This window comes from Cajanus cajan, chromosome 1 (genome assembly GCF_000230855.2).
Source record: "Cajanus cajan strain Asha chromosome 1, NIPB_CcT2T_4, whole genome shotgun sequence".
NCBI classification, from domain to species: Eukaryota; Viridiplantae; Streptophyta; class Magnoliopsida; order Fabales; family Fabaceae; genus Cajanus; species Cajanus cajan.
Window position 1 is genome coordinate 861,464 of NC_138517.1, and position 14,632 is coordinate 876,095.

At 35.0% G+C, this 14,632-nt stretch overlaps 1 protein-coding gene and 1 pseudogene across 1 annotated transcript; one reads left to right on the forward strand and one right to left on the reverse strand.

Moving 5' to 3' along the window:
- Positions 1-598: 598 nt before the first annotated feature.
- Positions 599-5,727, forward strand: LOC109818859 (uncharacterized). Its single transcript, XM_020384392.3, has 7 exons — positions 599-834; positions 922-1,054; positions 1,249-1,352; positions 2,239-2,410; positions 2,484-2,624; positions 2,728-2,950; positions 3,037-5,727. Exons 1-7 carry the CDS (start codon positions 803-805, stop codon positions 5,415-5,417), a joined length of 3,186 nt encoding a protein of 1,061 aa, XP_020239981.1. The 5' UTR covers positions 599-802; the 3' UTR covers positions 5,418-5,727.
- Positions 5,728-10,011: 4,284 nt separating this feature from the next.
- Positions 10,012-10,764, reverse strand: LOC145953909 (putative mitochondrial protein AtMg00860 pseudogene; annotated as a pseudogene).
- Positions 10,765-14,632: the final 3,868 nt, after the last annotated feature.

Below are 14,632 nucleotides of genomic sequence, written 5' to 3' on the forward strand. Positions count from 1 at the left end.
GAAGTACTTTTTCCTGTCTTGTGAATACCCGTCATACATAAAGGAAGTACTTTTTCCCTCCTTTTTCGTTAACTATAGTGTAACACAATAAAAATTGACCACGTTCAATAGATAGTTGTCAAAACCAGATGTAGACATGCTTATTGTTAAAACAATATTTTATTTACTAAAGTTTAATAGTCATAGCTTTCATTTTTCAATGTAAATTTTACGCTATTAATTAATAAATTTTTATTATTCGTATGATTTTTAAAATATAGTTTATGATTAAAATGTTATTTTTTCCCTTAAAATTAAAAAGGATTAACAATATATTTCTTTTAATACATTATTTATTATTTAACATCAGTTTAAATTTATTAAAAATAATAAAATTATGAGTGATATTCAATTATTCATTAAATAAAAAAAATAAAAAAAAATATTAATAAAAAAAAGTAAATTCCTAAAAGCAATATTTGGAGAAGCTAGTCGGAAAGCAACTCGTACTAAACTCAATAAATAAAGTAGATAAGAAATTTGAACTTTGAAGTGAGGTGTATTAATGATTTCCATGTGGCTTCCCGCACAGAATTACTCCTTGATTGCGTAGAAACAAGAGAAAGGTTTCTTCGCCTCGTATTCGTTTGTCAGGTTTCGACGAAAGTTCAGTTCCCATAAAAATTAATACTCGTTTTCCCTCTTTCTTCGCCCGCAAGATCCATTCATCTTCTTCTTCGTCTTCGTCTTCCAGTTTGCCTTGCACATAATTATTCTTTGATAAATAAGGGATTCCTTAATTCTTTAGTTCGTGTATAAAATTATGTTGCATAGGAGCTTCAAGCCCGCAAAGTGGTACGTCTTCGATCGATTCAATTCGATTTCAATTTATATGGTTTTGAGTTTCGATTGAAGGCAGTTGAATTGAATTTGTTGGTGCAGCAAAACGGCATTGAAGCTCGCCGTTTCACGCATAAAGCTTTTGAAGAATAAGAGAGAAGCGCAAGTGAAGCAACTCAGGAGAGAGTTGGCTCAATTGCTCCAGTCTGGTCAGGACCAAACTGCTAGAATCCGGGTAACAATACACAATTAACGACATAACACGATTTTATGTTGTTGTTTTTTCCTCTGTTTTTCTGCTAATTGAGATATTTTTATTTTTTATTCCCTTTTCATTAGGGTTCTCTTTGTGTTGATGATGAAGAAAATAAATATGGAATGATTGAGTGTTTTTCTTTTTAAATGACTTTTCGTGTGTTTGGTGTGCAGGTTGAACATGTTGTCAGGGAAGAGAAGACGATGGCAGCTTATGACCTTGTTGAGATATACTGTGAACTCATCGCAGCACGCTTGCCCATGATTGAATCACAAAAGTATTTGAACTTCGCCATATTATTTGTTCCTTTTCCGCACATTTTGCTTTGTTTTTTTGATTCATTTTGCGTCGATGAACAGTTATCATTGTTTTCAAATATGTTTGCTATTTTATGGGGAGGGAATATAAACTTTTATTTTTTCGCTTATGTAGATTGATTTGCATGTAAGTTATTATATTTAGTGATTTCGTCAATACCATTGCATTTGTGTATATTATTATTCTGTTAGGATTTTTCAACCAGATGTAGTCAATACCATTACTTTTAAAGTGTATATGCTAATTGTATAACTGAGGTGGTTCAAGTCAGACTGGGGCTTGATTATATATGTAGCAAAATAAAAATAACTAAATAAAGGACCCTTTGATTAAAATAATATTTCATCTTTTCAGTTTTGGTAAATCTGATTTCTTACAGAAACTGTCCGTTATGCTTTATATCTAGATAGAGCATTGATCAACGAGTTTTTATTTTTTATCTCATTGCACAATGGAAGAATTTTAAGCGGTGCATTTGGTGCAGATGGAGTTGCAAAGTCCCTGGATCAATAACCATCCTCAACTGATTATGTAACATGCTAGTGCCTCTTGTTAGCTTCATTCCTAATAATATTTTAGGCTTCATTTACAGAATTTGTGGTGTTTTGTTGTTAAAATCATGTTTGAATTGCTATTTTATGTTAATCATGAATGCAAATGTTTACAGTGGCCACAGAATGTCTGTCTTTTGTTTTGACATTAATTGTGCGTGTCTGAAGGAATTAGTGCATGGGTTTTCGAATTATGAAAATATTGATCGTGCAGTTTATAAGTTTGTTCATTATGATTGTACATTCTCATTGCATTGATGTCATTATTATTTCTCTTTTTTAAACATTTTTCAGAAATTGCCCCATTGACTTGAAGGAAGCAGTTTCAAGTGTAATATTTGCAACTCCAAGATGTTCAGACATACCTGAGCTCGTGGATGTGAAGAAGCATATGACATCTAAGTATGGTAAAGAATTTGTCTCAGCAGCTATTGAGTTACGCCCTGACTGTGGTGTAAATCGCATGGTAAGTTTCTCTACCTGCTTGAAGTTGAGTAGGTTCATGTTCAAGCTCATTTCTAATTTTATTGTCTTTTCAGTTGGTTGAGAAATTGTCTGCCAAAGCACCTGATGGTCCAACCAAGATAAAGATATTGACTGAAATTGCCGAGGAGCATAATATCAAATGGGAACCCAAGTCATTTGGAGAAAATGATGCAAAGTCTTCTCAAGACTTGTTGGTAGGTCTGACTAATTTTGGTTTTACTTTGGTTTGTTTCGATATAAATTTTTTGTTGGATTATATTAGTTTGACATTATATATATTTATATTTATATGTTAAGGTTGGACCAAGTTCTTCTGAGAAGTCTGCTTATACAGCACCTTTTCAAATCGATGTTCAACCAGTTCAAGATGAAAGGGGTCCTTCTAATTTACGTACTTCCTCACAACTTAAACCAGTGCATCATGCATCTACAAATTCATATGAGCAGACTGCAAGTGGTGCTACTAGAAAGGGTCAGTCAACAACATCAGGCCTGACTAATCTAGAAATCAGATCTTCAGGTATTTCTGTGAAGATGGTGCTTACACCTGAATTTCTGTACATCTGTTGTGTCTATTACCTGAATATTTGAGATTCTTTCTTACAGGAACTGGAAGTCAAGTAACAGATTTTCAAGATTCATACTCTGAAAACAAGAGTGCTTCTCCTATGAGTAGGCAGAATTGGAACATGGAATTCAAGGATGCTGCCTCTGCTGCGCAGGCAGCTGCAGAATCTGCAGAACGTGCTAGCATGGCTGCACGGGCAGCTGCAGAACTTTCAAACCGTGAGAACATGTCAAGGCAATATTCAAGTGGATCACATACTTCTTCTGTCAGTGGGTTGAGAGATGGAAGACCCCAAGAATATGCCTTGCATGATGACAAAAAAATTTCTGCTGGGCCTGTTGATAGCAATTCCCATAGAAGCAGTTCTGGGATGCACAATGAACAAATTAATGCTAGAGAACAAGATAATCTGGTAGGAGCACCCAATGAATATTACAGGAATAGTCATGAGAACATGGTGAAACATGCCCAACCAGATTCATTAATGTCTGGTAGTGCTTCTGGTGACGATAAATCATTTACCAATGGTTCTCAAATGGCTGATATATATCAGCATAATAATTCATTTGAGCAAAAGAATAGTGATTTGCGTGAAATGAATATAAAAGTACAAGCAGGCAGAACTGAAGAAGATTTTGTGTCCGATCTATATGATGACAGTGATTTGAATACTGAAAGCAATTATCACTTTGTAGATGCTAGGACAACTAGCCAATCTGAAAAAGCTTCCTCTTCTCATCCTGTTGCTCCAACTGATGATCACAATGATAATTTGGACTTGAATGGCTGGAAGACTAAAAACAAAGCGGTGGAAGACCTTTTTGTTACAGATGAAGTAAACAATCCGAGAAACATTATGGAAACAAGTTCTTATAATGATACTTCTGTTGTATTTGACGATTCTGGATCAGAGGATGATGATTATAAATTTAATGTAGATAAGAAGTACATTGGTGAGGGATCTAATTTGTTCGACTCATCACCAGCTAGCAAATCACAAGTTGATCCATTCGAAAATTCAAATTCTTGGAGACACAGGCAAAACATTGATGATGAAAAAGTGACAAGTCTTGATACACCGTCACATTTTTCTGGGGTTTCTGAAATATTTACAATGTCTGCAGTTTCTTCTGAAAAAGAAGACTTGCCTGTCACTTTTGATGATTCAGATGACCCAGGTTCAGATAGCGATGCGGATTTGGTCAAGTCTAAGGTTTCTGGGTTCTCTGATTATGGAAACTCTTTCCTTGATCCAATTGCAAGCCATGGGGCTCTAGGGTCCTCGTCAAGAAATGATAAAAATGCGGGTACTGACAGAAAGTCTTGGTTGTCACCATCTTCAGTTGGTTCAGATACTGTGGAGGAGCATTTTGAGAGAAGGGTAGACACCACTACTGTGTCAGAGAAGAATTTTGGTTATAATGACTTGCCAGCTAGTCAGCCACCTACGAAGGAGAGAAGCACTATATTGGGTTTGGATCTTGAGGCAAACAATGATACTGAAACTCTGGATGACAAGGAATTAAGCTATGGTACCTTGAAGGGTGGTCTTCGCAATAAAGGTTTCAAGCGACCGCCTTATGTTAAGAATACATTAGATGATGTTTCATCTTCATTGGGGGACACTTCAGTCCAGAATGAAAGATCTTCAGTGAGGACTTCAACTGGTTTTGATGCTCCTGTTCAGGACAAGTACACGAGGGAAGTGAGCAGAGGTAACAGGACTGTGGGCTTGGGATCACACAACATATCTTCTGATTCTGATAGTTATCGTGTGGTTGCAAATTCACAAGAGACTCTTACTAGTACTCCTGAACCCCGTTTTCAGAAAGAGCAAAGTGAAGTAAAAAAGAAATCAAGTTCAAGGGCCTCTGTTGCATACTTTGATTCTGAAAATACTGATTCTGAAGATGAATTTCCAAAACAAAATTCAGCCAGTCTTGCCCGTCCTGTTGGTGGAATATCTCGAAGGACATCAGCTCCTTCTAAAGCTGGTACAGGTTTGAGTTCAAAGGACGCTCCTTCGTCCAAAGCTTCTGTGACTCCTGGTACAAAACTTGGATGGAAATCTTCGAGGACTTATGAGAGTGATAATCTAAATTCTTCATCCATAACGAAGAGCTCTGAAAATTATACAGGATCTAGGCCAAGATCATCCGAAAATAAAGCATCTAAGCCTATCTCACAACCTGATAGATCCTTTGATGGAGAAATTTTGAAATCATCTGCAAGGGTGCAACCTTCCAGTTCTCCTAAAACAGTGATAAAGGATAATGAAGAGGGCCAAGAGGCTTTAAATTCTCTACATTCTTTTGGAGATACTTCCTCTAAGCAGAATGTTGGGCACGTTCATCCGAAGTTACCAGACTACGATTCTTTTGCTGCCCACTTCCTGTCTCTTAAGAAGGGTCGTCAATAAATTTCACTTGCTTGCGTATAAGCAACATGGCTACTCGTACATAGTCTTGATGGTTTATCTTTCTTCTGCAGCCTGTATTGTTACATATAAATGCATTATTTAAGATTTGTAGTATTTGAGGAATAAGGATGGGATTTATACGTGTGTGTGTAAACTGAGTCAGAGTGTATAGATTATACTATCTCATTTTTGGTACATCTCTATTTGAGGACTACTGAGTTGAATATTTCACTGTAAATATTCACCGAATGCATTGTATGTTCATTCAACTCAGCTGATTAATGCCACATTTATTCATGCATTTCGCTCATTTACACCATATTCAGTTCATAGACTTCATAATAATTAGTTTTTATGCTAGTAGGATTATTTGTTTGGGGAGCCAGGCCAGCAGTTCAAACTAGTGATTTTACAACCAAGAGGTAGGAGATCAAGTAACAGATCTTTACTCTACCTTTGATTCTTTGAATATATGTTGGCGGACATATCAATGCAACAGCTCAACTGAAATTTTTGACAGAGGACGATTTAATGTGGCATGTTAAGTTATAAAGACTTGACGAGTGTTTAGCTCAGTTTAATTATTATTATTATTTGTTGGATGACATCAATTATCCTGTGGTGGACGTCTAGATGGGTCAAGTTACAATAGACACGTAGTGTTTGGATTGTCACGATTAAGTAAAAAAAGTTGTGTCCTACATAACAGTTATAACTTGTTATAACTTTTGACCTAATGTTCGATTCAACAATTGGTACTAGAGGTAAGTTTGTGTGATTGATTTTCAACGGAAGTAATTATTAAGAGATTATTCGTCGGGTGACATCGGTTATCTCGTGACGGAGGCTTAGATGAATCAAGTTACAATCAACATATAATGCTTAGACTCTTACAATTAAGCAAAAAAGAATTTCATATTAATAGCTACAACTTTTGGCCTAGTTGTAAGCTTTCTAAAGGAAAGTTTTTAAGATGCATTTAAACCCCAAAAGAGTTTATTTTCATCAAAACATCATTTTGGTTTTGGCCAAAGAAATGTTAAGGGTTTTTGTGATGCAGATTATTTTGATTTTTTTCTTAAAAGTCATTTGAATAAAAAAATAAAATTAAGTGTGGTTTGATTTTTGCGATTTTAAAAATGTTATTTAAAAATTAACTAAAAATATGTAATATTATATTTGTTTAAAATCATACATAATAAAATAAAATAAAGTATATAAATACTAAAATATTTTGATCACTTAATGTATTTAACAATTTTTATTTTATTATTTTAATAAAAATATTTTTTTAATACAATTTTAGTTATTATATTAAATATGTTTTCATATATATAGTTTGTGACTTAATTTTTTTTGAACATAATAAATAAATCATGATTTTTTATTCTAAAGTTTAGTTTAATAACTTACAATTTTATAAAAAATACCTTTTATATTATGTGTCAATTTTGTATATATATACACTATACATTTAGAAAATATTTAAAATTACATTTACGTTTTTTAAAAGATTAGAATGAGATTAGTATGCTACAATTTCAGAAAATTTAGATGAATATTGCAGAAACTTATTTGTATTGATGAAATGATTTTGATTTTTAAAACTTTAATTTAATTTAAATATTTAAATAATTTTGAATAAATTTTATACGAATACATATTTAATAATGATTTTTTGGGGGGACAATTTTTTTTAATCAGCGGCTAGATTTGTCCAGTCAAAGCCCAAAGGAGCCTAGTAGCTGCTGGATGGAAAAAAACAAATTGTGTCGAGTTTCCAGAAGTCCATATTTCGCAAATTCATAGATTTCAACGTTGAATTCATAAATTTTAATGATTTTTTAATAACTTTATTAATGGATATACAATTATACATTGTTATGTAAAAGATTTTCCAATTTCAATTAATTAAAAATTAGCTTCAGTTATATTTTTAGAATAATTATTATTAAAATCAATAAATTTATCATAAATAATAATATTTGTGATTAAATATAATGTAAGAGTATATATTTTTTTCCTCAACAAAAAATAGGATAACCAAATTGATTTAAGATGAGTGTTAGTAGCATAAGTTTTATGATACTTTTTTTAAAAGGTTTTTTACACACTCTTATTCATTAAAATTTATAAAAATTATAAAATCATAACATATATTTATCAAATGAAATATAAGACTCGTTAACTTTTGTTTCTTTTGAAAAAAAATCAACTAATTAAAAAAAATATGTTGAGAAGATTGTGTTTGTAATATTATTGTCTTTGGTTTAATAACTTATGGGTTAATCGATGAACAAAATCAAATAATTTATATTAATTTTCTTTTTCCAACAATCTAATTCAACATGAACTAACATGATTAATTTGATTTTTATTGATCTGGTTTTCAGGATCATACTTTCTAAAATCGAACCTATTGTTTTGTTAATCATATATATATATATATATATATAACAATGCCTTAAATTTGGAAGATGAAGATTCCACCTAGACTACTGTTCTAGTGTGGAGGCTACACCACAATGGAATACCAACAACGGATAATCTCCTGAAAAGAAATGAACTGGTGGCTGTAAGGGAAACCCAAAACAGAACAATACAGATAATAATGGAATAGTAGAAAAAATTAAGGGTACTATAATTCCTCATCCATTATAGAAGCTTCTAGTATAGAGTCATGATGAAATTGAAAGGAATAATGCAGTTTTGGAAATGTACCCAAAAACAGAAATGCAAAACGAAATGAAGCAGAAAGAAAAAGATGACAGAAGATCCTGAGAGAGAAAGGATCACAATTCAATTTTCTCCACGCATTCTCTTTCCTCTAACTGTCTCTTTTATATTATTCTTTGAGCCAATAGTAATCCTTGAGCTTGCTATTAATTATTTTGGGCCTGGACCCCCTTTTGACCTCAGCTTGTCTTTCTCTCACGTGCTCCTCATTTCCTTAATTAACAATAGTCTCTTTTGCCCTCTCTTGCATCGTTACAATGCCTCCCCCTTTAAGATTAACCTTGTCCTCAAGGTTAAAGTCTGGAAAAGCTTGTTGTAGTAATGTAGTATTTTCCCAAGTAGCTTGGTCATCATCCAATCCCTGCCATTGGACTAATTTCTGATGAATTTGTTGCTGACCCTGTAAGATAACCCTCTCTTGTAATATCTTTGTTGGCTGAATGATTGGCTGTACTTCAACATCTGTAAATGGAAGTGGAATATACGGTTGAGTATGATCTCCCTTGCAAGCCTTGAGTTGTGAAACATGAAACACTGAATGTATTTTGGTTGTGGGAGGAAGTAAGAGCTTGTAAGCAACCAACCCAATCCTTTCAATCACTGGAAATGGGCCAAAATACCTTAGACTGAGTTTTTGATTCTTTCTTAAGGTAACTGAATGTTGTCTATAAGGTTGTAACTTAACCAAAACTAAGTCACCAATATGAAATTCCCACTGTCGCCGTTTCTGATCTGCATACTTCTTCATGTGTGCTTGGGCTTTGATTAAGTTTTGCTTCAATTTATTAAGTGTGAGGTCTCTAGTCAATAGCTACTCTTGAATTGATACAGGATCAGATTGATCAATTGTATATTTAATTAACTTGGGTGGATCTCTCCCATAAACTACCTTAAAAGGTGTCATACGACTGCTATTCTGAAAAATAGTGTTATACTAGAATTCAGGCCAAGGCAATAATTTAGCCCATTCCTTAAGCGACTAATGAGTGAAGCACCAGAGATACACCTCCAGACATTTGTTAAGAGCCTCAGATTGGCCATCTGACTAGGGGTGATAAGCAGTAGTAAGATTAATTGTAGTGCCACTAAGTTTAAACATGTGTTGCCAAAACTGACTAGTGAACACCTTATCCCTGTCAGAGACAATAGTTTTGGGAAATCCGTGTAGCTTTACTACATTCTTAACAAATATCTCAGCCACTTGCTTACTAGTGTAATTAGTCTTCATAGTAAAGAAGTGGGCATATTTGGATAGTCTATCGATCACAACAAGTATCACTGTGAACCCGTGAGAGGGTGGAAGTCTTGTGATAAAATCCATTGCCAAATCATCTCAAATTTGCATTGAAATAGGGAGAGGTTGTAATAAACCAGCTGGTAAAGTAGTCTCACTTTTGGCCTGTTGACAAACTAGACATTGTTGCACAAATTCTTTAACATCTTTATGCATACCTTGCCAATAAAATTGAGCAGCAATTCTGGCCAATGTTCTAGTCACACCAGCATGTCCACCCAATAAGGATGTATGGAATTCATGTAAAATTTGCTTTACCAATTGATGATTGGGAGGGATCACCAACCTGCCTTTCCAGTACAACAAGTGATCCTAGACTGAATAATGAGGGTCTAGTGCTTTATTCTGCAAGCATAATTCCATTGTAGTGTGTAGATGAGGGTCATCTTGAATTACCTCCTTCAATACATGAATAAACTGCAATTTTGGTTCCGAACAAGCCATATAAAAGGACCTTGAGAGTGAATCTGCAGCCAGATTTTTCTTGCCCAGTTTGTATTCGATAGAAAAATCATATCCTAGCAACTTGTGCAACCATTTCTGTTGTTTTGGAGTTTGGATAGCCTAATCAGTGAGGGACTTTAAACTTCTTTGGTCAGTTTTGATCACAAATCTATGGCCGAGTAAGTAATGCCTGAACTTCGCAACTGCCTCTGTAATAGCATAAAATTCTCTTGTATAGGCTGACTGTCGTTGCATTCGAGGAGTAAGTTTCTTAGAAAAGAAAGCAATTGGATGTTGTTCTTGACTCAATACAATACCAATTCCCATGCCTGATGCATCAGTCTCCAATGTAAAAAGTTTGGAGAAATCAGGGAGTGCCAACACTGGTGCTCTGGTAATTGCAGCTTTGAGATTTTCAAAAGTAATAGTGATTTGTTCAGTCCAATAAAAATTATCTTTCTGCAATAGACTAGACAAAGGTGCATCTATGGATGCATAGCCTTTAATAAATTTCCTGTAATAACCAGTAAGTCCCAAAAATCCTCTGAGCTGCATTATGTTTGTAGGACAAGGCCAATTCAAAATAGCCTGTATTTTGCTTTGATCCATTGCTACTCCCTTCCCTGATACCGTATGACCCAAGTAATCAACTTCTTGCAAACCAAAGGAACATTTAGACAGTTTAGCATACAAATGATACTGTTGTAACACTTTAAGGACCACCTCTAAGTGTTGCAAATGTGATGGCCATGTGGGACTGTATATTAGTATATCATCAAAAAAAATCAATACAAACTTTCTAAGATAACTTTGAAAAATGTCATTCATCAAGCACTGAAAAGTAGCAGGGGCATTTGTAAGGCCAAATGGCATGACCAGCCAATCATAGTGGCCCTGGTGTGTTCAGAAAGCTGTTTTGTGTCAATCCTCTTCATTTACTAAAATCTGATGATAGCCAGATCTTAAATCTAGCTTAGAAAAATAGTTAGTTCCATGTAACTCATCAATTAACTCGTCAACAGTGGGAATAGGAAAACTATCCTTTACAGTAATGGCATTCAAGGCTTTATAATCAACGCAAAATCTCCAAGTACCATCTTTCTTTTTGACAAGAATGATTGGAGAAGAAAATGGACTCGTGCTGGGAACAATGATGCCTTTCTTAAGCATGTCAGCTATCATCACTTCAATCTGATCCTTCCTGCTATGTGGATATCGATAAGGCCTTACCTTCACTGGACTAGCTCCCTTTACCAGTAGAATTGAATGATTTTGAGATCTGTTTGGAGGCAGACTTGCAGGGACATCAAAAATTGTTTTGTAAGTATAGAGTAGCATAGCAAGTTATGGTTCCATATCAGAAGGCAAGTCTAAAAATTGATCAAGTGGCCCATCCAATGTAGAAAATTGTAATGTGAAAAGCTCATCAATTGCATGAGTACGTTGCATTTTCCTCATGTGATTAAATTGAGCTTGTTGTGGTAAAGCTGGCTTGTCTCTATAGAAAGTAATAAATTGGGTGCCCAAATAAAATTTCAACTTCATGCTACTATAATCAGAAAGATGCAGACCCAATGTTGCTAACCAAGTTGCCCCTAGTACTAGATCAACACCTGAGACAGGAAGTAAATAAACTGGCAACTTAAGAGTATGGCCTTGAAAGGTCACCTTTAAGTCACAGATCAATCCCTCTACTACTAATGAATTTCCCTTACCAACCAAAACATGTAGGTTGGAAATTGGTTCTACTGGCAATTTTAGCCCTTGAGCAATTCGAGGCTGAAGGAAGTTATCTGAACTTCCACTATCAAGCAGTATTTGCACTCGTACTCCATTAATTGACCCCTAGAATCTCATGGTACCTAAGCCTGAAGATCCATTTAATGCATTATAAGACAAATGATGGTCTTGAGGACCTGAATCCACTACTGCCCCTGGATCGTCTGGTGGTTCAGGTTGTAATTCAGGTTCATCATCCTCTTCGCATTGCAATACAAAATACTATTTGTTGGGACATTTATGGTTGGGAGAAAATTTGTCATTACACGTGAAACAAAGACCTTTGTCCCTTCTTACTTGCATCTCAGCAGGTGTTAACCTTTTTATGTTGGTTGGCTTCCAATGAGGGGAGGGTAACAGTGGGGGTAAGCTAGTGGATTTAAGGGATTGAGGTGTGAATTGGTTTGTGTTTATGGCTGGTGTTTTGGGAAAAAAAACTGGAGGAATTTGGTCTTATTTTTGGAACATACTTCTCTTCATATAATTTGGCTAATGAAATAGTTCTAAGGAGGGAAGTGGGTGCTTGAGCAATAACATCCCTACGAATGTCAGGTTTCAAACCTCCAACAAAACAATCCAATAGTGCTTCCTGAGTAATGCCCTGTACACGATTAGCCAAAGCTGTAAATTGCACATAATAAGCCTGAACTGAGCTACTTTGTGTGAGTTTGAACAACTGTGATCTTGGGCACTCATATGGAGAATGGACGAATTCCATTTCTAAAGCTCTTGTAAAAGTAGTCCAAGAGTGAAATGGATTGTCACACGTAATCATTTAATACCATGGAACAACATCTTTATCCAAATGGATCGAAGCAATCAGTAAACGTTGATCATCAGGGGTTTTATAATAGCTAAAAAATTGTTCAGCCTTGAATATCCATTGTAGCACATCAGAACCATCGAATCTGGGAAAGTTGAGCTTAACGTTGGGTCTGCACATTGCTAGTTGAACCATTATCTGCACTTGGTTGTTGTTTGAGGACCAGTTCCAATGTTGTTTCTAACGTTTCAAAACGAGCAGAGTACTCCTTATCACGTGATTCCATGATCTCCAAAATCCTCTTGACATCCGCCTCAAGCTCCTTCATGCGTGTGTTTTCCGCCATGAAGCAATGAAAGCACCAATGTAAGGGAAATCCAAAACAGAGCAATAGAGATAATAATGGAACAGTAGACAAAATTGAGGGTACTATAATTCCTCATCCATTATAGAAGCTTCCAGTACAGAGTCATGATGAAATTGAAAGGAATAATGCAGTTTTGGAAATATACCCAAAAACAGAAATGCAAAACGAAATGAAGCAGAAAGAAAAAGATGACAGAAGATCCTGAGAGAGAAAGGATCACAATTCAATTTTCTCCACACATTCTCTTTCCTCTAACCGTCTCTTTTATATTATTCTTTGAGCCAATAGTAATCCTTGAGCTTGCTATTAATTGTTTTGGGCCTGGACCCCCTTCTGACCTCAGCTTGTCTTTCCCTCATGTGCTCCTCATTTCCTTCATTAACAATAGTCTCTTTTGCCCTCTCTTGCATTGTTACTAGGCATGACAATTTAACCCGTCCTCGTGAGTATCCCGAACTTGCCCCTATTTGGATAGGGAAAACCCGTGTTTATTGGGTTCGGGTTCAGGTTCGGATTTTTCCCGATTGATAAAATCGGGGGCGGGGATGTTAATACCCACCCCGCCCTCGCCCCCATACCCGCCCCCGACCTCGCCCCACTTAATAATATAATTAAAAAATTATTTATATATATATATATAAACTAAAATTATAAATATTTATATGTAAAAATTTATATTATTTTACTTTTCTTTTATTTTTTTAAAATTGTTCATATTTATTTAAAAGAAAAAAAAATAGGAGAGGGGGCACGGAAACCCAAACCCCTCCGGGGGCGTGGATGGGGACCTAGATTTTATCCCCGGCGGGTATCAGGGGCGGGGGCAGGGGCGGGGAACGTAAAACCCGCCCCGTTGCCATGTCTAATCGTTACAATGGCCTAAGAAAATCGTGTTTGCTCATTCTGATATATGGAGGAAGAATCATTATCACACACCTTTTTTTCTTGCAGGGGAATTGATAGGTTATTGATAGAATGTTATAATTGGTCTTTAATATCATCTGTTTTACCAGAAAAATTAGAACAACATTCCAACCAAGCACCATACTTGTGTTCAACTCAAAAATGGCAAGTAGTGTGGATTGCAACTGCATTTTCAGGGGAAAGACTTTTGAAAGAGAGAGCATGAGAGATCACATAGCATGGACTTGGCTAGGAATCCACATACACCTATGTAACACGGATTTGGACATGACATCAAGACACAACACGGATATAGACATGAGAATATAACAAATGCAAAAAATATAGAACACGTAGACACGAAATACATATAATATATACTAAGTCTTAAACAAATTTTATAGAGGTATTATAGTCTACAACAATTTTTTTTTAAAATCTTGAATATTCCTTTATTTGTTTATTTTTATCAAAGTATTTATTTAAATATCTCAAATTCTCCATTTTTTATTTATATTTTTATCAATTCTTTTAGAAAAAAAATACTCAAATTTCCTTTTTTCTATTTTTATTTATATATATATATATATAAAACGAATCCACTTATTAGATAGTTGGGTCACATAACATGAATACTTATTTATTTGTAAATATTCGCGATAAAGATATGTTAATTTTATAGATATTTACAATAAAGACGTATTTAATTTGTATGGAGAAATATGTGGAAGTATGTGCGTGTGTAATGTGTCCCCTTCAAAAGGGTGTTAGAGTCAAAGACAACACCCTCTCAAGTCGTGTCCGTGCAATATACCCTCAGACACCGATTCCAATTTAACTTTGATCAATGGGCTGCTGATCCATGTGCACAAGGTCAAACTAGGCGGTGGGTAGATTTACATAGATATGGCTTCAAGATTGTGATTATG

What these genes read in the sequence shown, in the direction of transcription:
- LOC109818859 (XM_020384392.3), top strand. Translation starts at nt 803, where the DNA reads ATGTTGCATAGGAGCTTCAAGCCCGCAAAGTG. An exon ending in ACCAAACTGCTAGAATCCGG is followed by an intron (nt 1,055 to 1,248) that starts GTAACAATACAC and finishes TTTGGTGTGCAG; the next exon opens with GTTGAACATGTTGTCAGGGA. An exon ending in AGTCTTCTCAAGACTTGTTG is followed by an intron (nt 2,625 to 2,727) that starts GTAGGTCTGACT and finishes TTATATGTTAAG; the next exon opens with GTTGGACCAAGTTCTTCTGA.